The sequence below is a fragment of the Hemiscyllium ocellatum genome, chromosome 9 (assembly GCF_020745735.1).
Source record: "Hemiscyllium ocellatum isolate sHemOce1 chromosome 9, sHemOce1.pat.X.cur, whole genome shotgun sequence".
Lineage (NCBI taxonomy): Eukaryota > Metazoa > Chordata > Chondrichthyes > Orectolobiformes > Hemiscylliidae > Hemiscyllium > Hemiscyllium ocellatum.
In genome coordinates, this window is record NC_083409.1 from 56478739 (window position 1) to 56506701 (window position 27963).

General features: G+C 39.5%; 1 protein-coding gene across 2 annotated transcripts in view; it reads left to right on the forward strand.

Moving 5' to 3' along the window:
• pgm1 (phosphoglucomutase 1) overlaps nucleotides 1–27963 on the forward strand; it is a 74860-nt gene that overhangs the window by 20118 nt on the left and 26779 nt on the right. The window contains exons 1-4 of one of the 2 annotated variants that reach the window (XM_060830371.1): nucleotides 3966–4385; nucleotides 15182–15344; nucleotides 18057–18203; nucleotides 20840–20965. In XM_060830371.1, coding sequence (XP_060686354.1) covers nucleotides 4128–4385; nucleotides 15182–15344; nucleotides 18057–18203; nucleotides 20840–20965 — 694 coding nt within the window. In that variant the 5' untranslated portion in view covers nucleotides 3966–4127. Of the gene's footprint in view, nucleotides 1–3965; nucleotides 4386–15181; nucleotides 15345–18056; nucleotides 18204–20839; nucleotides 20966–27963 lie in introns of those variants that run through there. The other variant, XM_060830372.1, reaches the window with a different exon arrangement.

Sequence of the window (27963 nt, forward strand, 5' to 3'; positions counted from 1 at the left end):
CAGAGACACACACCACTGTATTACAAGATATCCTTAGAGCCCTAACAACTGTAAAAGTAGCTCATGCCAGAGGTTTACAATGCCACTGAGAGATACAAGAGCCAACAAAAACAAAATTCTCATTCAAATAGATAATGTGGAAACATAAAATAAATTATGATATAAAATTATACCTTTGTCTCTCATATCATTGCTTGTTTTTACACTAGGTGCCTTTCTTCCTATAAACCATACAGCCACTTTTTGACATTGGCAAACTTATTAATTCTGTTATTTACATATAAGTTATGTAAACTTATGTAAACTTTAAACTAAGAAACGGCAAGAGATCCAGTTTGCAGAACTCAGTTGGAAACATTCAGCCAGTCGTAAAAATACCTGTAACCTATTACCCATTGCCTCCTGCCACTGAGTCAATTTTGGATCCAAATTCCATGAGCTTTTAATTTTTGACTAATCAGTCTTGCAGAACCTTGAGGAAAGTGTTGCTAAAATCCATGTGGACTGCAATAAACATACAATGTATTCATTGAGCCTCCCTATTACCATCTCAAAAAAACAATTTCTGAGCAACTGTTCAGCATAGTTGAATTCTGAATTTGGTGGTTGATTCCCACAACTTACACTACCAGACCATACTTTAATCTTCTGAGCAAGGGTCACTCAACTTGAAACATTAATTTTGATTTCTCTCTCAGCTTTTCCACCAATATCTGTTTTTGTTTCTGGTTTACAACATTATTTAGGTTTATACTTAAATCTTTAAGGTTTGATTTTCAGTGTGGTAGATCAATATCAAATTGTTAGGAATTGAGGCTATAGTACAAGGAAAGTAGGAAGATCTCCAATCCAAAAGAGAGCCTTATATGTAATTAATACTGTAAGAACTGTTGTTCTGTACAACTTAGAGTCATGAAATGATGACGATAAGAATTTAGCAAATCCCACTCCCCAGGTCCTTTCTTCATAGTTCTTATTTTTATCCTTTAGGTACTTATTCAATTACATTTAGAAATCCCTCTCTTTCAAACAGTGCTGTGCAGATGATTGCCACTGCTGTTTTAAAAATTCTTTCCTTACTTTGTCTTTGGCTCTTTGTTTATGTGTTCTATGTCTTCAATTCTCCATACCTTTTACCAATTTCTCTCTATCCACTTTGTCTGGAAGGGTATTTTTAAACCCACCAAACACCCCAGGCTGAATATTATTGCATAGCAGGGGCAGGTGGTAAAATGGAGAGATTCCTGGTCAGCCATGGGATGGAAAGGAACATTGGAGCCTCTGACATCATATTCCATCATTCCAGACTACAACATTTATGTAAAAAGTACATGTTTCCATGGCAACTTGGGCTTTTTACATGGACTGTAACACGTCAACACCACTCTGACTCATGATTTTTGAATACGCTATCAAATTTCCTCTTAATATTCTTTCCCAAAAGAGAACAGCCTCAGCTTCTCTGGCTATTCACAAAACTGAAGGCTTTTCTCTCTGAAAACATTTGTGTAAGATTTTCTCCACCCTGTTCATATCCTTCATATAATTTGGTGACAAATTTGGTCACAGTACTCAAATTGAGACCAAACCAGTATTTTAAGATTAAGGGTGATCCCAGGTTCCTAGCTTTTATATTCTCTAAATCTATTTATAAAATATAGGATTCCTCTTTCCCTTTTTAATCATGTTCTCTCTTTCACTGCTACCTTCAATGATTTATGTTCACATATACCCAGATCTGTCTCTTCCTTCTCCCCCTTTAGAATTATACCCTTTGGTTTACATTGACCTTCTTTATTCTTTCCAAAATGTACTTCACCACTTACCTGCCCATTGGACGATTCAATTGAGATGGGTAAATTATCCAGATTGCTGTAATGAATAATGCATAAGCCCTTCATCAGGAAATGTCAAATTTCCTGTTCCTTGGATGCTGCCTGACCTGCTGCGCTTTTCCAGCAACACATTTTCAGCTCTGATCTCCAGCATCTGCAGACCTCACTTTCTCCTGCTGTAATGAATAATGTCAGGAAACAGCTTGAAACTTTGTTTTGAGATCTTTCTAACACTGTTCTAATTTTTATAATGCTTGGCTTATTTCTTTGCTTCTGTCATAAACTTCTTTTCTGGCAAAGAAGCTCTGGAGTCTTGTGTGGTAGTTACAGTGACTCTCAACCATACTAACTAAAATAATTTTAAAAATCTGTGGAGCCAGATTTCATTCCGGAATTTGACTTTCCAAAGTACCATCAGCTGCGATCATAACAAAATAAAAGATCAAGAAAATCAATACCAACTCCTGGGGAACACCATTGTATACCTTCCTTCCTTCAATGTAAAAAGGAATCCATTACAAGTCCATTTTAGTTCCTGTGGTTCAACCTGACTTCTTATCCATGCCACTAGTGTCTCTTTTACTCCATGGATTTCAACTTTGCCAGCAGGCTATTTTGTGATGGACTTTCAAATGTCTTTGAAAGTCCACATGTACCACATTGACCATGTGTAACCTCATCAAAAAACTGAATGAAGTTACAATAAAGTTCTGCTGTTCACAAAACGTGTTTACATGGAAAGTGCAACACTCTGATTTTAATGAGTGGGGTTAAAGTGGCTGACTGTGCAAATGGAAACAAACATTCTAGATCTTCTAGAAAGGGGTTTAAATTGCAAACAATCTTTTAATTGTCTCGGTCATTGGGTATTCCAGTGAATTTGGTATGGATATGCCAAGAAACTTGCAGAGCATAGGTAGTGGTCCATATGTTCCACAACAAAATACTAAGCTTATGGTGGGAAAATGATGTGGAGATTCTGGAAACATGTCTCCTCTGATTCTACATAACTGTGCTAAATTCCCATAACTGTATAACCTGCAGTTATTAGAATACCAGTAATTTCTAGATTAACATCTCATTGCAAATTGTGTTCTAATTACCGTGTATTATAGATCTTGTAAACAATGAACTTCCCTTGAAACCTTTGGAAGCAGGAGGTGCAGAAGACAAAATAACAAACAAAATCACTGGCTGGAGAAATGTTGGCAGCAGACTAGAAATGGGGTGTTGAGTAGGTTTTTCATCACCTAATATTAAAAATAATCAAACCTATGATTTCTACCCACTGGTATCAAACCTTATCCACAGCACAATTACTGTTTACCAAATCAGATTAGTCACGTGGTTTCCGAAGTTGTTTTTTTAAAAAAAAACAAATGGTTTCATCTATTTTAATGTTTGTACAGACGGTTATATTTAAAAGTTAGTCATTTTATATATCCAGGCGAAAATAGCCCTGAAACTGATTGGAGACCAGTGCAGCATGAAAAACCATTATCGTTTAAAAATAGGCGTCAGCACTTAATGGGACTGATTGGGAAATCTACCTGTTTACTGACAGAAAAAAATGCTTTATACGCCAGTAACTTAGATGTTGATGTGGAAGATGTTTATTTGAAATGTAAATTACTCATGTTCTTACATATTTACAAACTACATGGTCTTTGTGTAGTTTTTTTGTGGCGGTAATTATAAACTGCAACAAACAAGGGAAGCAATTTGGACTGTCGCCACTTACTCCGCCTTTTTGTTGAGACATTGAGTGTACAAATTCGTGCTACATATTTGAACACGCTACTATACCCAATGGTTCGGATTCTCTATTCGTTTGGCCCCGGCTCTCCGTGCTTTCACAGTTCTTCATCCATCAGATCGATCAGTCAACAGAAAGCATCCACTTGTGTCTTGGGAGCCTCTCTGTCTAATGGAAAGCCTGGAAGAGAATTCGCTCCCAACTGATTAGTGGAACTATCCTTTTTTTTCCACTGATTTACAGCAGTCTATTTCTTTTTTCGTGCTAACTTCTTGACAGTGATCTTTTGGAACAAGTGTGGCAACGCTTCTTCGATTACAGAAAGTGTGGTATCTGTTCGAGGGAGCTATTTCTGGCCGCTGCTTTTCTGCTCCTGAATATCTGAATCTCTCGGCAGGCTTCATCCGGCCCTTCACTGACCGATTTCTCCGGAGAATTTTCAGAACAAGTTCTGTACTTTCGCCGTCGGTCTGTCTCCCTTGCACTCAGTGCTTTTCTCAGGTGGCGTTTTATGAATCGCCGGCGTGTATCTGGATATGGATGGGAGTCCTGTTCCTGTAGTGACTGTGCTGACAGCTCCGTACGATGCTCAGAAACCGGGCACCAGCGGGCTCCGGAAGAAAACCAATGTGTTTCAAACCAAGCCGCGATATCTTCAGAACTTCGTTCAGTGCATCTTTGGTTCCATTGATTTAAGGGATCGCCAGGGATCTACTGTGGTGGTCGGAGGCGATGGGCGGTATTACAATAATGCAGCCATAGAAATCATAGTTCAAATGGCTGCTGCCAATGGGGTATGTTGCCACCGGTACAGCGGAACACTTGCCTTCAGGGTGTAGTTTAATGAGGTATACAGAGTCCGTGGATATCCTCACGGTGCAATGCAATGGAAAGTTTTGTTTTATGGATTGCGAGCATGTGCAAGGGCCAATATTTATTGCCTTTTAGAAGGTGTAATGTCTATAGCGCCTTCTTGAGCCATTGCAGCCGAGATGCACCTGCAGTTGTTAGGGAGTGAGTTGCAGGATTTTGACTCAGCCGAAAGTATTCGGCAGTTTGCAGCCCCAGCCTGAATGTTGTCAAGGACTTGCTACAGCTGCATGTACTGCTGCAGTAACTGTGGTAGTGATGCTGAACGCAGTCCAGTCATTGACGAACATCCTCACTCCTGACCTTTTTGATAGAGGGAAGTTTTTTATTTTGTCTGGCATGTGGTTAAGGGGCAGATGATCGCTGTTGCAGTGAGCAGGTGCATGGATGACTGGCCTGCCGCCGTGCTATGAGTACAACGCTTTAAAAAGGCGGGCGGATTGTTTCAAAGCACCGAATGTATTTCGCCACACTCTGCAGGTTATGTTTTGATTTGTGTACTGAGCGGAACAGTTCCTTCAATTCTATTTGGTCAGATTAAAATTGCGTGTGTCAGAGAGAACCTGTACGGAACAGCCTTTGAAAAGATTCAGATTTGATTGTAAATGTGCATTGTTAATGCTGGATGAGTGTCAGCCTTGGCTGAGTTGACATTTTTGGAAACCCTTTGGATTATTGATAAAATTTGCCTTGTCAATTCAGCAGCTGTTGTACCAGGCTGAGTTTCCGTGACGGTGATAGGTGAGGAACAACACCAGCTACAGTGAAAATATAAACATAACAATCCGGAGCAGGAATAGGCTATTCAAGTCCTCAAGGCTGCTCCACTATTCAACAAGATCAAGGCTGATCTGATTGTAACCTCAAGTCTACATTCCTAATGACCTTTGAGAACCTTTCAACTCCATGCTTAACAATAATCTACCTAACCCTGCCGTAAAAATATTCAAGGACTCTGCTTCCATCGCATTTTCAGTGAGATTTTCAAATACTAATCTCTGTTTTAAAGGGCCAACACTGATTTTTAAACAGTGACCTGTACTCATAAATTCTCTCATAAGAGGAATTATCCTCTCCACATCTAAGCTGTCAACACCCCTCTGTATTTCATGTTTCAACCATATTGCTCTTGCTGTTTGAAAGTACAGAAGATACAAGCCTAACCTGTTCGACCTCTTCTCCAGTAGACAACCTGCCCTATCCAGGTATCAGTCTGATAAACTTTCTCTGAACTACCCTCCATGCACTTACATCCTTCCTTAAATAAGTGACAACATTGTACATGTATGCCAGATGTGGTCCCACCGGTACCTCGTATAACTGAAATATAACCTCCCTACTTTCATTTTCAATTCTCACCATACATTTTTAACATTCTGTTACCTTATACTTAACATTTGCTATTAATGCATGATAACCATTTTGCAAAATATAAACTAGGACACCAAGATCTCTCTACATTTCAAAGCTCTGCAATCCTTTACCATTTAGGTATTTATGCTTCTTTATTCTTCCTCCCAAAATGGGCAACTTTATATTTTCCAACATGATACTCTATTTGCTACATCATTACCAACTCAATACATCAATAGTTTTCGAAATCTTTTGTCCTCTTAACAATTTAGTTTCATACCTTTCTTTGTGTCATCAGCAAATCTCCATCCAAGACATTTATATAAATTGTAAACAGTCAAATTCTCAGCACTGAATCCTGTTGAATTACACTTATTACCAGAAAAAGGACCTCTTTACACCTACTCTGTGCCTCCTGTCAGTCAATCTTCTATCTATGCCATTATACTACCCCTTGCATAATGAGATTTGATATTTTGCAATAGCTTTGATGTAGACCTTACAAAATGCTGTATGGAAATCTAAGTACATCCACCAGTTCCCCTTTATTCACAGTAAGTCACACTCCCTCAAGGAACTATAGTAGAGTGTCCAATCATGATATCTCTTTCACAAAGTTGACTCTAACTGTTTAACTTGAATTTATCCAAGTGTGCTGTTATAACTTTCATAATAGGTTCTACTAGTTTCTCAATGATAAATGATAAGCTAACTGGCCTGTAGTTTGCTGCTTCTGTCTTCCTTTTTGAATAAATGAGTTACATTCACCATATTCTAATTTAAGAGGATTGTCCTTTAGTCAAGGGACTTGTGGAAAATTAAATATCAGCAACTTTCTTACTAGCCAATTCTTCTTTTAAGTCTGTGCCTGAATACTTGTCAGTCTGCAGCTCCAAATATTTGCTCAGTACCACTTCTCTGGGGGTTGTGAGTTTTCTGAGTTCCTCCCAGTGATGGCATTTATTTTGAGAGAACTTGAATATAAAAGCAGGGATGTACTTCTGAGGCCCTATAAGGCTCTGGGTCAGACCACATTTAGAGCATTGTACACAGGTGTGTGCCCCATATCTCAGGAAGGACGTACTGGCCCTGGAGTGTGTTCAGAGGAGGTTCACGAGAATGGTCCCAGCAATGAAGAGCTAAACATATGAGGAACATCTGAGGTCTCTGGGTTTGTATTCCATTGAGTGTAGAAGGATAAGGGGGGATTTAATTAAAACATACAGAAAACTGAATGGCCTGGACAGAGTAGATGTTGGGAAGAAGTTTCCATTGGTAGGAGAGACTTCGACCTGAGGGCTTGGCCTTAGAGTAAAGGCAAGACTTTTTAGAATGGAGTTAAGGAGAAACGTCTTCAGCCAGAGAGTGGTGAATCTATGGAATTCATTGCCGCAGAAGACTGTGGAGGCCAGGTCATTAAGTATATTTAAGACTGAGATAGATAGATTGGTTCTTGATTGTCAAGGGTCAAGAAAGCAGGAGAATGGGGTTGAGAAAGTTATTAGCCATGATTGAATGGCAGAGCAGACTTGATGGGCTGAATGGCCTAATTTCTGCTTATATGTCTTATGATCTCTCTCTCTTCCATTTCCAGACTTATCGCAGCTTCTAGGGTTACCTTGTACCCTCAATAGTGAAGATGGATATAAAATGTCTGCTGAAATAATCTGCCATTTTGTTATTTTCCCATTATTAAGTCTCTAATCTGACTTTCTATAGAATCAATGCTCACCTTGTTAACCCTTTAAATATTTGTAGAAGCTTTTACTATCTGTTTTTATATTTCTGGCTATCTTTCTCTTGAACTCTATAAGTTCTCCCTTTTTATTAATCATGTGGTCATTCTTTGCTGTTTTTTGTATTCTGTCCTTCTGAACTGCCAGCTGCCTTCGCACAATTATATGCTTTTTCTTTTAGTTTGATATTATATAATTTCTGGTTAACCAAGGATGGTAGGTCCATCACTTAGAATTTTTCTTACTTGTTGGAATGTATCTATTTTGTATCTATTCTGTAAATATCATCTTCCTGTCTGCCATAGCATCTGACTTGTCCTTTAACCCAACAATTCAGTTTAGTCAGTTCTTAAGTTGTTAGTTTAAATGTAAGTGTCCACATGTTCAGTAGCTGATGATTGTTGACAACACTGGGTTATAGGATTTGACTGAGTCCAGTAGCAAGAGATAGGTTTTCTTTGCAGTCTATGAAACAAGTTTGTTCTATTTAGGTGATGGATTGATTGTTGGATCTTGAAACAACACATGAATGAAAGCAGTCAGATTTTATTTCAAGTGGATTTGAAGATCTTCTTTCAATTTAAGGAAGATGCTTCATTATATCTGAGCTTTTTTTATGTTCAGTAAATGATAAAAACATTATTTTTGAAAAATTTCCTATTTTGGACACTAGTTATTACAAACACATGTCCAGGCAGGCGTAGAGACAAAGATGCAAAGAAAAACCCCTTTTATTGCCACACTGAACATTCCCTTTATGCCTTTTATGTTCCTCAGAGTGGTCTATGTGCTATCTCTTAACATTATCAATTATTTCCAGCTTATGCGATGAACTAGGAATTGGTTTAAAACTGAATCAGTTCATTTGATTTGAGATTTTACAGCTAACAGGGGAATCCAAGTCGAAAAGGGTGGCGCTGGAAAAACAAGGCAGGTCAGGCATTTCTGATGAAAGGCTTATGCCTGAAATGTCAATTCTCCTGCTCCTTGGATGCTGCCTGACCTGCTGTGTTTTTCCAGCGCCATCCTTTTCAACTCTGACTCCAGCAACTGCAGTCCTCACTTCTAACAGGAGAAAACATCAACTTGGGCTCAGTATACAGAAGGAGAAAGTGAGGGCTGCAGATGTTGGAAATCAGAGCTTAAAAATGTGTTGCTGGAAAAGCGCAGCAGGTCAGGCAGCAACAAAGGAACAGGAGAATAGACATTTCGGGCATAAGCCCTTCTTCAGGAATGAGGAGGGTGTGCCAAGCAGGCTAAGATAAAAGATGGGGAGGGGCGTTGGGAATACAATAGGTGGAAGGAGGTTAAGGTGAGAGTGATAGGCTGGAGAGGGGGAGAGGGCAGAGAGGTCGGGAAGAAGATTGCAGGTCAAGAAGGCGGTGCTGAGTCTGAGGGTTGGGACTGAGAAAAGGTGGGGGGAGAGGAAATGAGAAAGCTGGAGAAATCTGCATTCATCCTTTGTGGTTGGAGGGTTCCTAGGCGGAAGATGAGACGCTCTTCCTCCAGGCGTCGAGTTGCCATGGTCTGGCGATGGAGGAGGCCAAGGACCTGCATGTCCTTGGCAGAGTGGGAGGGGGAGTTAGTGTTCAGCCACAGGGCGGTTGGGTTGGTTAGTGCGGGTGTCTCAGAGGTGTTCTCTGAAACGTTCCGCAAGTAGGCGGCCTGTCTCCCCAATGTATAGGAGGCAGCGGATGCAGTAAATGATGTGTGTGGAGGTGCAGGTGAATTTGTGGTGGATATGGAAGGATCCCTTGGGGCCTTGGAGGGAAGTGAGGGGGGAGGTGTGGGCGCAAGTTTTGCATTTCTAGCGGTTGCAGGGAAAGGTGCTGGGAGTATACAGAAGTAAGGATAGCACTTCTCATGGTAGGATCTTATGAGTGGAGTCTTTTAACATGTGGATGCTGTTGGGCTGCAGCTACAACATGGTTCTGGACAACTCACAAGCCCCCTGTTCTTACTGTCTTCCACTGATGTATTATGTGTATTTACAAACTGAGAACCAATGTAATGATAAACCTTCATGGACATCAAATCCTGAGGTGGGATTTGAACCCAAAGGTGGAACACTGTCACATGCTATTCAATCACCTGACCCATGGATGTTGAATTAATGAATAAATTGGTTTTGCATCGTTCATTTACGATGCTGTTTGTATTAATGATTACAAGCTAATTTATGTTTCCAAGGTAAGAAAAATAGTATGGTTTTCCTCCAAACTTAGTTATCTTTTACCTGGGATCTCATTTAGCAGTTTGTTAAACTTGCCATCAAGATCTACGTTGGAAAACTTTTGCCTAATTTGAGATGAACTATAAATCCTAGGAATACTGTAAGGTTATGAGGCCGAATTATAAATGCTTTCTGAAGATGTGACAGCAAATAATTTTTACGTTAACTGTTATATTTATCATTGACCTTGAATACAAAAAAAGAAAATAAATTTTGACCAGATAAAAATTTGGGAAATGCCCTCCAGTATCAAGATACTTAAGTCTGTATGTCAGTTGTATATCTTTGAGAGGCATACAATATGGAAATAGACCCATCAGGCCAATCAGTCCACACTGACCATGTTCCCAAACTAAACTCATCCCACCTGCCTGTGTAGGAATATATCCATCCAAACCTTTCCTATTCATGAACCTATCCAAATGTCTTTTAAATGTTGTAACTATGCCTACATTCACCACTTCCTCTGGCAGTTCATTCCACACAGAAGCCACTCAAAAAAAATTGCCCCTCGTGTCCTTTTTAAATCTTTCTTCTCAACCTTAAAAATCATCATTCATCTTATCTATGCCTTATGATTTTATTAACCTCAATAAGCTCACCCCTCAACATCCTATGCTCCAGTGAAAAAGTCCCAATCATTTCCATCTATTTTTATTTCTCAAATCTTCCATTCTGGCAACGTCCTGGTAAATCTTTTCTGAACCATCTTCAGTTTAATAATATGCTTCTTATAACTAGGTAACAATTGAGCATTTGTGATGTAACTTGATTCACTAACCTGAAATGCCATTCTTTTATGAATTTACATCTGATGCTCCTTCAATGTTTCGAGAACACACAATGAATGAAGGTAAATGATCGGGACACTTTTTTTTTCAAAGGAACATATAATGAAATGATTAATAGTAACCAGAGAAAAGAGTTATAAAAGTAAGTAAAAGCATCAATGGATAAAGTCAACAGTGATATATAAATAATAATAAAATAGAAAAGATTTAGGGTTGGGATTACCCTTCAAATTGTTGATATTCACTGGTGAAGATAAGCATGTTTGCTATTCACTGGTGAAGATAAGCATGTTTGCTTTTCACTGATGCCAAAACTATCAAGTTGCTGGACATACAATGATTTCACATTGCCTTCCCATTGTTGACTAGACTTCTGCCCTGTGTTCTGCTTAATATTTCTGACTACCTTTAATTTTCATCCAGCTGTGTATATTCCTTTCTAATACTTTATATTCATCAACTTGCTTTGAATTACACATGCATGATGTGTAAAATTTCTAATGCTCTTGCACTGTCGTGGCAGAATGATTGCACCTTGATGGTTTCCATGCGATTCATTGGGATAATTTTTTTCAATTTTGTAAGGACACTTTTTTTGCATGTCTTCTCAAGCTCATCCGAGATGTTAATGCTCTGATGATCCAGCAGACTCTTCTCAAATCTTTCACATCACTGCTGCACACAATGAAAGAATAAAAAGTCTAATAGAGACTCGTTCACTCCCAAAAGTCTTCTTTCTTTCCCTTTGCCTTGATACTTCCTTGGTCGGTTTTGTTCTAAATTAGTCTGTGCTCACAATCCTGTATGCCTTTCCTTTGTCTTCCTTGGTCTTTAATTATATTACAAATCAGATTCTCCCCTTTTAAGTCACTGTCTTTCCAGGATCTTGATTCTGACAAACTCCTTTCCTTCCTGTTTGCAACTTAGTCTTCTGTTAGTTACTTGCCAATGACTTTTACACCTTGATTTCCCTTTTGTAGGTTTTACATCAGAATATGCATAGGAGCAGGTGTAAGTCATGTGCCCCATTGAGCTTGTTCTGCCATTCAGTAAGATCGCTGCTAACTTCAGTTTCCGTTCTACCTTTTCCTTTATTTCCTCATTCCCCTCCAAAACTATAGGTGCTATGTGTGAATGTACTTGCCTTCGGGATTCAGATGAGGACAAAACAAGGTTATGATTCTTTGGAATTCTCTGATACAAATGGTTTTGAATGCTATAAGTGACTAATCCATATTCAGAGACCATGCTGCCTAATCTTCCATCACCATTAAGTCCTCCTAAAAAGTGTTCTTGTTTCAAGTGGATCACCTCTTAATTCTCAACTCTGAGGAATACCAACCCATTCTCTTTAATTTCCCTGAAAAGACAGTCTCCTCATTCCAAACATCAATCTAGAAGTCCTATGTTGTATGTTTCTGAGGCAAATAAATGCTCCCTGAGGAAACTGGACTCTTAATCCAGAGCCTCAAATTAATTTTTGGGGACCTGGGTTAGAATCCCAAATAGCAGATGGTAATATTTGAACTCATGATTTGAATCCCTACCTACAGTATGAGACAAGCCATTCAGTCCAACAAATCCACATCAACTCTCTGAAGATCTTGTTACTCAGACTCACCCCTCTGCCCTATCCCTACATTTCCCGTGGCTAATCCACCTAACCTATACATCCCTGGACACTACAGCCTATTTAACATGGGCAATTCACCTAAACTGCGCATCTTTGGACTGTGGGAGGACACTGGAGCACCTGGAGAAAACCCATGTAGACTCTGGGAGAATGTGCAAACTCCACACACAGTCGCCCGAGGCTAGGATCAAACCTGGGTCTCTGGCACTGTGAGGTAGCAGTGCTAACCACTGAGCCACCATGCCTCCACAATTTGCAATTAAACGTCTGTTTAATAGTGGCCAACCTTTGTCGGTGGTTATCAAAACTCATCTGGTTCACTAATGACTTTTAGAAAAACAAATCTGTTATCCTTACTTGGTTTTGTCCATCTGTGTGATTCCAGACCCACAACAGTATGGTTGCCTCTTAAATGGCTTCTTAAATAGCCTAGAAAGCCATTCAGTTCAAGGGAGACCAGCAATGTTTGATTTGACAGAATGTGCTAAATTTTAGTCAATTACAATAAATCTCTAAACCTCATTTTGTGCAATGTGGTACACGCTCCCATTGTTGAAAAGCAAAGAATTTCCAAGTCAGCATGCACAATACCACTGGAGATCTGCCATGAATGTATTAATAATCTTGCACAACTCTTGTCTTCCTCTCAAATTCTTTTCTACCTTTTTTCTGTTATTCCTGCCAGCCCCTGCTACATGATGCCCCTTCAAAAATTCATCAATATACTTGGTTTTTTTGTGGATCTCTCTCTTCTCTCTCTCTGTCTCTGTCTATCTGTCTGTCTGTCTCTCTCTGTCTCTCTCGCTCATCACTTCCTGCCTAATTTCCTCAAAGTATGACTATGTCTTATCATGCCCTTCTGCTAGTTGTCACAATGAAAAGAGCTACATTTTTCACCATGAACTAGAACTAGTGTAAATTTGATCAGTACTTACATTATTTTCACACTTGGAAAAGTCTTCATTCAATCTAGTTATTTCTGAGTCACAGGTGAAATGGAATTCTATTCTGAGCAATAGTTGCCAAAACTGCAAAGTCTCTTAAGAAATGTGGAGCTATTTATCTAATTTACATGACACCAATCTCACTGTCTCAGTGCTGGGAATCCCTTTTCTAAGACGGTACGCTTCACATCCACACTAACCACCTCTATCTTTCAGAATCCATCTTTGCTGCTACCATACTGCTCACTTTAAGCTCCAATGCTATACCACTCCCAGCTTGCTTTCACCATTTCCATCCTCTTGCTTGGAGCCCAACCATTTCCTTCCATTCATGATTCATACTCAACAAATGAGTTTTTTATCCCTCAGCAACAACTTCCTCCTGTTCATGCATCCCAGAATCTCTCTCCCAAGAAGGAAGAAGAAACTAATTTCTAGCTGTCTCCGTGTTCTATAGGGCAATAAAAAATGGATTCACTCAATCACCATAAACTAATGGCCCTGAAAAAGTATTTTTTATAACGTGATGAAAATGCATGTACTCCATCTCACTTTGACTAATGCCAAAAAAGTCTACAAAGACCGGCAGCATGGTGGCCCAGTGGTTAGCACTGCTGCCTCACAGCACCAGGGGCCCGAGTTTGATTCCACCCCTGTGTGACTGTATCAAATTTGCGCATTTTCCCTGTTTCTGCTGGGTGCACCAGTTTTCTCCTGTAGCCCAAAGATGTGCAGGCTAGGTGGATTAGCCATGGAAAATACAGAGATGGGGTGGGGTCTGGGTCTGGGTGAGATGTTCTTGGAGTATCAGTGCATACCTAGTGGACGGAATGACCTCTTTCTGCACTGTACAGCTGCTATGAAAGATGAATGCTGTATAAAATCCTTGTAAAACCCTTCTATATGTCTTTTTTTAGAAAGGTAAATCTTCATTATTTTCTGCTAAATGTATTTCTTTCAATTCAGATAAATTCTATAAAAGATGCATTTTACTAAGTCTTTAAGAAGTTGCCATTGAATTATTTGTGAATGCAAATTAATTAGTTCTTTTATTCATTCATGAGTTGAGGGTGCCACTGACTAGGCCTGTATTTATTACCCAGCCCTAATTATCTCGAGGGTAATTATGAGTCAACCATATTGCTTTGGGTCTAGAATCACATGGAGACCAGACCAGGGAAGGATATTAGTAAACCAGATGGGTTTTTTCTGGCAATGCATTCATGGTCATCAGTAGATTCTTAATTCTGGATTTTTTTTATTATTGAATTTGCATATCACCATCTGCTGTGCAGAATTCAAACCTGGTTCCCCAGAATGTTACCTGGGTCTCTGGATTAATAATCCACCAATAATAACACTAGGCCTATATTCTTACTGCATTTGCTTCTTGATGGCTTGAAGGTCATCACTATTTTGTTGTCTTTGACGAAATCACTCCAAATGGAAGGAGATTGGCGTCCTCTTAATAGAACAGAGAACATAGAAAAATACAGCGCAGTACAGGCCCTTCGGCCCTCGATGTTGCACCGACTGAAGCCTACTTAACCTACACTAGCCCAATAACCTCCATATGCTTATCCAATGCCCGCTTAAATGACCATAAAGAGTGAGAGTCCACCACTGCTACTGGCAGGGCATTCCATGAACTCACAACCCACTGAGTGATTCCTTACCAGCTCAGATACACAATGTATATTTTGCAATAAATTTGCAAATATAAGGAAACTCACCCCCTGCTCCTCCTTCCCCTCCCCAGGTAACCAATGATTTGGGTACTGGAAATATCAGGAAGGGATTCTTTTGGGGAAAAGCCATGTTGTTGGTACAGTATCTGAGGGAAATTCATTTGCACTAACTCATGCCATATTCAATTGTGCAATTCTAGATGCCAATGCTGGTTAAGAAAAGTGTTTATTTTCCATACAGGCTTTGACAAAGATGAATTTCACTTCAGGCAAAGAAGTGTTAAGGTGTTTTAAATAAATAGTTTCACTCTTTCACAATTTACCTCTTTTTTTTTAAAACAGATTGGACACTTAGTAATTGGACAAAATGGAATTCTCTCAACTCCAGCTGTATCCTGCATTATCAGAAAAATAAAAGCCATTGGAGGAATAATTCTGACAGCTAGTCACAATCCTGGAGGACCTGATGGAGATTTTGGGATCAAGTACAATATTTCCAATGGAGGTTGGTATTTCACAACCAGTTCTAGAAATGGCTGTTGATTAACTCATATTTTTAAGCTAATGCTGTGATGCTGATGTGGAATCTTTCTTAGATTGTTTTGTGGATTAGCTCAAATGGTTGTAATTACATCAGTACAATTTCAACTTCAATCAGAGCTAGAAATATTTATTGTCCCCGCACATGTCAAGCAATGAACCTTCTCTCGACTGATGCAACATCCCAGCAAGACAGGCTGAGACTCACTATTAGGTAACTGCACCTGCAAAGGAACATTTTAGTGAATCTTTGCTTTTGTTAAAATTGAATGTTTTTGAGAAGATGGGTTGTACAAAATGGAATGAGATTCAGAGAAGATGTTGCAGGAAGTAAGTGCTTTATCCAAGAAATGGAGTCAGAAACAGCCCTGTTAGATGTGTGTGGGAGACTACCGAAGGCTGGGGTGAGCTGCTCAAAGGGCTCACTTCAGTTGTCCAGGAATTGACCCCAGTTGTTTGTTTGTATATCAAGTCTCTAATTCCTGCCCTTCTCACCCTCCATTGGCTACCCATGCCCCATTCCTGTCATTTCATGCCCCACCCATCTCTAATTGACCCTCATATCCCCATGTCAATTTGTGCCAATCTTCTCCACCCAAGACCATGGCCATCCTACCCTTTATATAAACGTAACGCCAACAAATACTCTATTCACCAATCTGGCCTCTCAGAGCTCCATGCCAACTTAATGATAACTCATGCCTGCCAACATCCTCATTCCAGGTTAAAACAATGACTGCAGATGCTGGAAACCAGATTTTGGATTAGTGGTTTATCCTTTATAAAAACATTGTTATTTATGTCTTCCCTTAGCTGATCTTTTAATAATCTCTTTAAGTTATATGTCAAACGCTGAGTTTAGGGGCCCCTGCTAAAATAAAAGTAGGCTGCATAAAGCAGCTAACCGTTGATGACATTATAATAGCCATGGGATAATTTCAACTGACAACTATTTTAACTGTTGGAACATATTGTTTTTAAACTCTTGCTCATAATAACAGTCTTTTATCTCTAACGGTTGGGGGTTTTAATAACGACCATTTGAAAGTTTCAGCGATCTGATTTACTATTCAAAAGCATTTATATCTACTTCAAAAATTCTAACTCCAATATGGTGGGTTAAGATCCTTGCTACAACAAAAGTTGAGTTTTATTTGAACTTAGCATGGAGTTCACATGACCTTGCTGAATGTGGGTTCCCCCTGGTGAAAGTGCTGCCACTTTTCCCTGGCCAGTGGAAGTGCAATCTCTGCAAGAGACAGTGATTAGCAATCATGATTATTTTCCCCTTCTCTCTAATGTATGCTAAAACAATTCTACCATAGCCTTTCCCTTTCAAACGGAGGTTAGTTACCTAATTTGCAGCACTTCCATCACAGAAACGGTTGTAGTTCTCTAAAAGTACACATTCCTGTGTGATCAAAAGACCACTGAAATTGGGCAGGAGGTTAACCTATAATGAAAACTAGAAATCTATAACATCGGTAAGAGCTAGGTTTTCTTTTTTGGCTGAATGGACTACAGTGGAAATGGTACATATTTAGTGTGAGGTATTGGTTCAGTCAAAGAAAATTTTGAAAATTTTGGGAGGTCGTACAGAACAGAACCTTGGGCTTCTACTCTGCTTTCTCCCACTCCAAAGAACAGTTACCTTCCTAGGGGACCTATCATCTTTACCTCGAGATAAGTCAAGCACTCAATACCATCTTGTGGTTTGACCAACTTTCATCCTGAGGAAGAGGAGGATATTTGCCTCACCTGTTCAAGAGCAAGCTCTCCTACATACTGGCTTATCAATATTACCATCAGAGGATAAAAAATTACTTTTTAATTACTTTCTTCGGTTTACTGGTTAAATTGCCACCTGACAGGTTCTGAGTCCCTGAGAGAAAATTACTTCCATCAGTATATCAAATACAAGGCCCCTGAACAAAGCTATGTTCATTGTCTTTCCTTCTCTTAGATATCAGTGCAGCTTTAAAGAAAGTTCTAAGATAAGATTTTAGCCAAGCAAGTTTTATGTCTTGTTTGAGTTCCAAAGAAGTCATATAGGATCTAAATTGGTAACTCTCTGTCTACTTTCTCACTAAAAGTGCTGCCACGCCTGCTGCGTTTCTCCAGTAGTTCCTACTTTAATTTTAAATATATTGCCTTACTTTTTCTCTATCAGTCTTCACCCCTCTCTTGCTTTTCTGAATGTGTTGATATTTTGTTGGGTCATATTGGCATCCTACAATACTTCACCCATGTGGCCATTACTCATGACCAGGGAATGTTAACAGGCTATTCATTTTCAATCTTGGGAATATTACTACCAGTCTCAGTCCTGTACTTGCCAGGCACCATGTTGCCACTGAATAGTGATCAAGAATGACAGCCCTGATCAAGTTTCAGTTTAACGCCTGAGCCTGAGGCATTTTGTAGTCTCTTATACATCAACTGAGATCAACCAACCTTGCAATTTGGAAACCAATCCAGTGAGCTTTCTGGCTTAATTATGTGGGGTAATCTTTTTCAAGAAGAGGCAGCATTTTATCACACAAATAGAAACTGTTTCCTGCTGGGGAGATGACATAATCAGAATGTTTTCATTTTGAGCATATGTTCTGAGTTGGCAGGGGTTTGTTCAGTTAAAAGTACGGTGTTGAATGGTATGGGTATACCTTGTCTTTAATAGGTCCAGCTCCAGAGGCTGTCACAGAGAAGATTTTCCAGCTCAGCAAAACCATTGAAGAATATTCTATCTGCCCAGATCTGAAAGTCGACCTAACTACAATTGGAAAACAACAGTTTGACTTGGAAAACAAGTTCAAGCCATTTACAGGTAACTAGTTACTTCCCCCATTTCAAATCACTGACCCAAACCTTTTTTTTAAATCGAGTGTCTTTTTGTGAGTGATCACTGAAGGCCAGTATCCCATCACCAAGTCACTGGTTATTTGCACAACGGAGAGTCCTTGACACTGATACAGCTCTCACAGAGCCAACCTTCTCAGAGTGAATAGAATCCCTGACATTCCTGTTTATATTTGTCAGCCAGGGCTCCCTGATTGAACTAGATTAACAGCCCAAAAGGAAAGCCATTCTGTGAGGTCCATCGGCTGACCTCATTACAATCACTACAATCACATTCTCATTTAGTTTCTTCATTCCTGATTGGACTTTCCACCTTAGTTCTATTATCTGTATGCCAGAAATAGAGCACATGCAATAATTACGTTCTGCATTGATTCTCTTGGTGATTCTACACAATGTAGTTCCAAACTGTAAACTGTTTGCACGCGGGATTGGATGCTCTTGCATCAATTTTTTTCATTCTGTCCTGAAGGTGCTATTCATCTGGCGTACTAAGTTGATTGGTATCTTAACCATTTCTCATATATCAGCTTTGTGAGTGTTGACAGATAATTCAATTGTAGAAGATATCAGAATTAAGATCATTGTGTTCTTAGCTGATAGTCTCAATCTCATTCTGAAATTTTCCAGCAAAGCTCCTCCGGTAAATCGGAGCAATTATTCTGTTTTGTTTTGCTCCATTGTCAAAGGACAACTATGGCTGATTGTGGCAGTACAATTGTGATCAGCTAAGGCAGTGAAAAGTGAAAGTGAACAGTGTGTCATTCATCCAGTGGTGCAGTGCTTTTATCTGTCGGGGTTACTACAAATTGCTGTTCTTGATGTGAAGATGAAGAGGTCCAGGCATAGAGGGTTTACAAATTCGGCAGCCATACTTAATACTATATTCTTTAAAATGAAAAGTTGTAACAGAATTTTTAACAAAGCCAAGAAGGAATTGAAGAGTGTGTTTAGAAGATAGATCAATGGAGACCTATCAAATGCAATAGGTTTGATGGACCTAACAGAATTTTAATCTGTTCTTAAAATAAATTGTCATTCTGTATTAACATACCATTAACCCACACTATGTTTTAATTTTATTCTATAACACATCTTTTAGCAAATGAAGGTATTACCTTTATTTTCACCTCTCCTTTGTGCATTCTTACAAACAGCTTGAGGAGAACCAAGACATTCTGTTTTATTGAAACTTCTGAACACATTTTAATTTTTTTTCTTTTATTCATTCACGGGATGAGGATGTCGCTGATTAGGCAGCACTTATTTCCCATCCCTAGTTGCCCAGATGGCCGTTAAGAGTCAACCACATTGCCGTGGGTTTGGAGTCACATATAGACCAGACCATGTAAGGCTGGCAGTTTCCCTCCCTAAAGTGAATTAGTTGGATTTTTCCAACAATTGACAATGGATTCATGGTCTTCATTAGATTCTTAATTCCAGATATTTATTGAATTCAAATTCCACCATGCTGTGGCAGGATTCAAACGCAGGTCCCCTGAACATTATCTGGATCACTAGATTAACTATCCAGTGATAATACCACTAGGTCATTGCCTCCCACTAGTCCACTAGTAATTCCAGCTATTTTAAATACATATATAATTTAGTACTACTTCTCTTCATTTCTATTCATTCCTCACCATGAAGAGGTATTGTCTTGGAGGTCCACAAGATTGACTGGCAGAATCACTGTGCCCCCTACTGAATAATTTAGGCAGAGTTATAGAACAGCCTTGCCTGGTGGCTCTATAACATAAATGGGATGTGATTTTCTACCAGTGAAATGGATTTGTTCTCAAATGGATTGGTACATGAGATAGGATGTTTCAAGGTAGTAGGGATCATTCATTTTGGGATGAAGAAATCAATAAAGGTTACACTAAGGATGTATCGCCCAATATTTCAGCACAGATTGGTTTTAGGTCAGAAGACAACAAGAGGTTGATGATGTACTCAAATACTGAGGGAGACTGGGTCTTATAGTAGGGTACTCTATATCCTCTCCTGGAAGTGGTTTGAAGTCCAGCCTTAGTTGGGACGAAAGCCATTTTCCTAATTCTGAAGGTAAATTAGATTGTTAAAAATCATTATTATGCACATAATTATGTCTTGGATGACTCAAGAAGTTTAGTCTCCATTACATTACATTGAAGAACATTTCAGGTATTAATCACAACTATGTGCAGAACTATTTTGTTGAACTTGTCTTTTACTGCTGTTCAATTTTCTTTAATTCTATTCTGTATATTGTAAAACCCTCTTTAGATTATTTCTTATTTCACCTCATTTTACAAGTGAAAGTGTCACTTTTCTCCAGGCTTCTCTTATAACTCAGTCATCTGAAGCAAAGGGTCAGCTTGTCTTTCTCTTTAGTGTTTCCAACCATTTGTCGAGTCTTTACTCTCATAATATTTCCCTTGGATGTTATGAGTAGATTCCTGTATTTTTCTGTTATTTTCCACTTTTGTAGGGCTTACTAGTCTTTAGCTGAAAGCATTGATTTATAATTGGCTGATTTGAGTTTCTGGTTTATGAACTATTAGCTCCATTAAAATATAATGACAACCCAGTACCTATAGGTATTATGTGATTATTTTCCAGTGGAGATTGTGGATTCAGTGGAGGCCTATACTAACATGCTTCGGAACATCTTTGATTTTAATGCCTTGAAGGAGCTACTTTCTGGTCCGAATCAGTTGAAGATCAGATTGGATGCCATGCATGGAGGTATGAACTGTAATGTGGCAACATGACATAAGAACAAAATTTATATAAAGATTCTTGTGTCAAAATATGAAAATGGTACTTCTTCCTGAAGAGATGCTTGACAAATATTGTTTGAGCCGTACTTTCCTTAAATCTTAACCCTGTTCAATATGTGATAATTCATTTCAGTAATTGGATTCTTTGCAAACACATAATCATCAAACACTTGTTTATGAAAATAGGGCCCTTTTTGAATGTCAAAGTTCAAGCTGCTGTAACAGTTCCAATAAGTGAGGTGTAACACTGCATTATTGGGATTTAACTGCTTCAATGCAGAATGCCCTTGCTTTGGGGATGAACTCTACGGATTTGTTTAGCTTGTTATTCTTAATGAAGATTAAATCATTCTCATTAAGGCAGAGAAGATCAAGAGGAGATTTGATAGAGATGTTTAAAATTACAAAAGATTTAAAGTCAAATTGTTTCCAGTGATTGAAGGATTAATAACCAGCAAATATAGGTTTGGAATGCACTGTCTGCTAGGGAAACTGATCCAGTTGTGGCTTTGAAAAGGAAACTGGATAAATAACTGGAAGAGTAAAAGTGACAGATATGGGCAAGTCTATGGCTATGAACTAACTATATTGTTCTGTAAGAGAGCCTGCACACAGTCAGTAACCTGAATGACCACATTCTGTCCTCGAATATTCTATGATTTAGATGGACAATATTTTACTTCCTGATGAAGGGCTTTTGCCCGAAATGTCAATTTCGCTGCACTTTGGATGCTGCCTGAACTGCTGTGCTCTTCCAGCACCACTGATCCAGAATCTGGTTTCCAGCATCTCAGTCATTGTTTTTACCTCAATATTTTACTTAAGTTGAAAAATTGTACTGTCTTGTCATGCACTATGAGCGCATCTTTATTTTCATAACCTTTCATTTACAGTGTATGAGAAAAGTCCTAAAACACTTAATCTGATTTACATAATAGATCTGGAAACATTTGTATTCACAATGTGTGTATTTGGGGAATGTGGTAATTTTGGAAATTAGTCAGCATAATATTGCAAATACAGAAATTCTTGGAAATACTCACCAGCCTGTACAGGGTATTTCTTCTTAGATTCCCTACAGTGAGCAAACAGGCCATTTGGCCCCACAAGTTCACACCAACCCTCCAAAGAGTCACCCGCCAAAACCCATTTCCCTCTGATTAATGCACCTAACACTTTTGGCAATTTACCATGGCCAATCCATCTCACCTGCATATTTTTGAACTGTGGGAGGAAACTGGATTACCCGGAGGAAACCCATGCTGACAATGGGAGAATGTGCAAACTCCATACAGACGGTTGCCCGAGGCAGGAATTGAACCTGGCTTCCTGGTGCTGTGAGGCAGCAGTGCTAACCACTAAACCACTGTGCTGCCTAAATGATAATTTGTTTAATATAAAAACAAAATACTATGGATGTTAGAGACCTGAATATATAAGTTGCTGGAGAAAGATCTGGCAGCACCTATGGAGAGAGAAAGAGTTGACATTTTGAGTCTGATGTGACTTTTTTTTAACTGAAAGAGGCTCGAAAAGTGTTGAGTTTTTTGCTGTAGGAAAAGAGGGAAGGAGGAGGAACAAAGGGAATGGATGGTAAAGGTGCCTTAGAGCAAGCGAGGTTGATGAAGAATAGGTGACAATAGTAAGCCTATTTCCTCCAGTTTTGGTCTATTTCCTTCACTGCTGAGTGTTTTCAACATTTTATGCTTACTTTAGCAACAGGGATATTCGCATTGAGTGACTTCTCAATGCCCTAGGAAAATGTGTTTCACATGACATCCTAGAGGAAGGAGGTAATGGCACCCCTGACACCTATCTCACCCTCCAGACTGAGAACTATTATGAAGAAAACAAACCAAGGATCTGTGAAAGACAACAGACTAGATACTTTCCCTTTACTTTGTTAGAGTCCAATGACGACATTTTATAGCCCTGGATAACACATTGTCAATAAGTGTGTCTATGTCAGGTTTCAAAATTGTTTTGACCATTTTCCAGAGAAAGCATTTGAAAAAAGCAATTTAAAAACAAATTTTTAAAAGCAGTATATGTTCTTGTTTTCTAAAAAAAAAGAGTATCTAGTTAGAAGCAGCAAAACAGGAGAGCAGTGTAGCGTTTAGCCCCTTGAATTTGCTTGGCCATTCAATAAGATCAAGGCTGATCTGTTTGTATTTCAAATTCCACATTCCCATGTACTCCTGGTAACCTTTGATTCTCTTGACTACTAAAGCAGTCTTAAGGAGTTCAGTGACCTTCTGAGGTCAAGAGTTCCAAAGGCGCACAATAATGAACTGGCAGTCGGGATGGTGTAGAGGAGGGCTGTCCTCTTCCCTCAGGACAGGCAAAGGAGGCTATGATAACAGATACTGCCAGCCTAGTCCCACACTCAGTCAGTGTAGTCGCAATCGTCAGGAACACCAGCAGTTCCACAGGAAAGTCAATAACTTTCTTTGCTCTGACAGGTTAAGTGCCACCATCTTCTCTCCAATGCCTCTCACTCACTGTATTGTTGCTTTTGAACTCACCTCCCACCAAGTCTCATGCTCTACCCCTTTCACTGAAACATGGATCATTTTCCCTCACTTGTTCTCACATACAAATGCCCCCACTCTACTAATTGTGCATGGTCTCTATGCCTCTTACCCACTTGGGACACATTACAACCTTTTTCCCACTTGCACCAGCACTAAAAACTATGACATTTTTATCTCAGTGAGTCCCTCTGTTTACCTCATTCTAGGAGAAAATGACCCACAATAGAACAAAAAAAGGCAAGGTGGTCGGTGGGATCCAAGTGACTGATTGGCTGTAACTGTCCAAACACCTGAACTGATATCGAAGGTTGCCCTTGACTTACTGTGTATTGTAATACCATGACTGACAGCAATCACTCTTGAGTGAGGTATAGCCATTTGTTTGAGGCAAACGCAGTTTGTTTGTCATGTAGGCTTCTGGCTTATGCTATAGTTGGGACATTGAGAAAGGACAGTGCTGTACAGCAACATGTCCATCCCATGACTTCTGACCATGACAGGCTGCCTGGCTTTGTGTTAGCACTGGTCAGTAAGACAAAACAGAAGTACTGAGAATCTTCAGACTCTAGCTGAGAGGGCAAAGTGTGAAAAGGCAAGTCACAGTTGCTGTGAGCACTCAGGCACAAAATGAGTGTGCACTAAGCGAGCGAACAAGCAAGTAGTGCTGAGCTCCCATGGCCTAGTCAGTGAGCTGGGTGCCTGTCCCTGTACACAGTGTCCATGCGGCAATATAAAATTGATCTGTACCTGAGTACACCAAAGTCTAGCATTGAAGAACAGAAGTGTACGCTGTAATTGGTTTGGAGATGTGCCTTGGTGGACTAGTACAGGTCGGCTGTCAAAGTCCACAAATATGAAGTGCATGCAGCCACTACCTATGGAGCATGCTCTGAGACGCTAATGGCAGGTACACACAATGAAGGGTTGGAGAAGCACATGACGAGCTTGAGTCATCAGACACCCGTTCAGATGTTGGGAATTCTCTGCATCTAACTTCTGCCTTGCAGGTAGGAGAATGGGAAAATGCATATGAATAAGGCAAAATCAAGTAATGATGAGGGTGACAATGAGTGATAATCAATGCTAATAGGTCTCTTGCCACTCACTAGTGACAATCCCATTCATGACACCTAGGCTTGACATAAAATGTAACAGTTTGGTAATGACATCAAAAGAGGGCTCGTTTAATATCACACCCAACTTTTCCAAAGTGCCATTCAGGGGCTGGGAAAACTCCACTTTCTATCCTGAAAGGATGACCCCTAATTCAACAACAGTGCCTCAGAGTTCTGAACTAAAATGAAACATCCTTTCTGTGTTCATTTTGTCAAGGCCATTTAGGATCTTTTACATTTTGATCAAGTCATCCTATCATGGTGCATCATAGCTTGGTATGGCAACTGCTCTGCTCAAGTCCGCGAGAAGTTCGCGAGTTGTGATCGCAGCCCATCATGAAAAACAGCCTTCCCATCTATACTTCCTGCTACCTCGGACTGCAGCCATTGTAATCAAAGACCCTCCCATCTCTATTATACTCTCTTCCACCCTCTTCCATGAGGCAAAAGATACAAAAGTTTGACAACACATAGCAACAGATTCAAGAACAGCTTCTTCCCCACTATTATCAGACTTATGAACGCATCTCTCATATATTACAGTTGATCTTTCTCTTCCCCCTCTCTGTAGCTGTAATGTCTGCATTCTGTTCCATCACCCTGATGTACTTATGTAAGAGATGATTTGTTTGGGTAGCATGCAAGACAATACTTTTCACTCTGTCTCAGTACATGTGACAATAATAAATCAAATCAAAATTCCAGCAGAAACCTGTACAACCTATCCTCAAAAACACCCACTTATTCCAGGTATAAATCTTGTAAACTTATCCTGAACCACCTTCAACTCATAACTTTAGCATGACCTAAAGTTAGGTCATGCTACCTAACTTTAGCATGACCAATTCAGCCAACCTACACACCTTTGGATTGTGGGAGGAAACTGGAGCACCCAGAGGAAACCCGCACAGACATGGGCAGAATGTGCAAACTCCACACAGACAGTTGCCTGAGGCTGGAATTGAACCCAAGTCCTTGGCGTTGTGAGGCAGCAGTGCTAACCACTGAACCACCATGCCGCTGTGTTGTGTAAATGTTCCTTTGTCTCCCCAGTGACAACACTTGGCTTCAATGTGTCTGGATTACAAAGGGATAAATTGAATTCCGAGCTTGCCTATTATCCTAGAGTTACTGGAGTTATGCATTTTTGGACATTCCTAGCTTTTTTTTTCGGATTTGAAGGTGGAATCTCTGTCCCTTTGCATTTGCAAAATCCAGACCCTGACTTGACGCTAGAGTGAAGTGAAATGAGACTCTATGAATGAGGTTCAAGTCAAGTCTTAGCACTTGATTCACATCGTACAAGTTTAACAGTGCAAGCTAAACCTGATGGGACCTCTGTCAACAGGCATGGGGATCACAGTGCACAATTATTTTGCACTGATTTGAATTATTTCCAGCCTGTAGCAACACTTTGATTTGCTGTGGTGGCTCAAATGCAGCTGGTGTGCAAAAGCCATTAGCTAATTTTGTCAAGATTTCAAATGTTGACTTGCATCATTTACAGTCTATACAACTATCGAAAGTTTCCGTCACTTGGACTGCTAAAAGAAACCAACTAGAAATTACCATGTACAGTAGATGGTTGATTATCCCTTTCAACAGATCAGCTGTGCAAAGTTAAGAGAGGGAATTAGTTGCATAATTGCATTACAACCTGAAACTACTGATGTTAAATCAAATTTAATGCTGATTGACATCATGATTTAGCTAGCCAGACGCACCTAGGACATTCACTACATCCATATTAATACCTTTGTCAATATAATGTCCCCTCAATTTACCCCACAGGTCAGTGTGCCATAAGTTGAAGTTCTGGGGACACTTGTAGCTCTCTGAAAATGTATATTAGTGATTCCAATTTCTCACCTATAATGTGAATGTATTAATTCTCCCCTCTCATTGAGTTGAATATCCCTACATGTTGGTAAGAGCACTACAATTCTGGTGAGTATTAGTATTGATGCCAGCTGTATGAGGGTGGTTGTGCTAGTTGCAGATTCCACGTCTTACAGTAAAGTAGGCTTTGTGTTGAATATTGTAGATCTCATTACCAAACTGTTTTGACATTAACTATGCCACCAGACTTTCAGGTTCTATTTGTATAATGACAGGAAAATAAATACTGAAAAAGAATTTAATGTAATTTTATTTGAAGAAAAAGCTTTTTGTCAGATTAAATATATGCTGATGAGACATTCATAAGCTGTATCCTAGTCTGTCGGTAACATGAGACAGTTGTTCATCATTTAGATGGTGCAGCCAATTCTAGCATGAAAACTCTTTACCAACGACCCCCTTTACTAGTGGATCCTTTGTCAAGATGAGTTGCTGACTATGAGCATGTTCTCCCTCTTTCTAATTCCCAAACTGCCCACTCAGCTGCTTCAAGCTTTTGACCATCGTAATATTAACTGATGACAGCAGCTGCAAAGTAGGTGTCGTGCTAGTAAGCGCTGCTAAATCTGTGAAGAATGCTGAATGGAAATACAACTGCTCTAAAAATGATGACAAATATTCATGTTCCACTGAAGAATGAACCGAATTGGTGAAGCAGTGTAATTATGCATCTCTTAAGACCCATTGCCTTGCTGTTAATTTTTATAAGATTCAACTGTGTAAAATATTGATTACATCTTGTTATTATTTATGAATTATGGAATTTTCAGTTGAGAATGTTATTTTTAACTATAACCTGTATTTTCCATACACCCTTGCTGCTACTTCACTTCAGATTTTTCAGCCAGTAATTTTGATGAGTTCTAACAGGCGTAGAGTATGTAGATTGATGACTCTGGATGCTAAATCATGGAATCCCTACAGTGTGGAAATGGACCATTAAGCCCAACAAGTCTACACCGACCCTCTGAAGAGAATCCTACCCAGAGCCATTTCTCTAGGTTATTACTTTACATTACCCCTGACTAAAAATGACATTCCTGAAAATATGGGCAATTTAGCATGGCCAATTCACATAACCTACACATCTTTGGAATATAGCAGGAAACCAGAGCACCCGGAGGGAACCCACATAGGCGGTTGCACAAGTCTGGAATTGAACCTGGGACCCTGGGGCTGTAAGGCAGCAGTGCTAACCATATGCTGAATTATATTTGGTTTTGGGCTTAATTTTTAATGCGGCTGACGAGGTGAAAATGCCAAGTGGACACCCTACTCTAGGTCAAAAACAAAAATCAGAAATTGCTGGAGAAACTCAGCATCGGTGGGGAGAAAGCAAAGTTAACATTTCAAGTCTGGTGACGCTTGATCAGATCTTCCTTACTATAGTTTACTGGTTAAGGACAGCATATGTG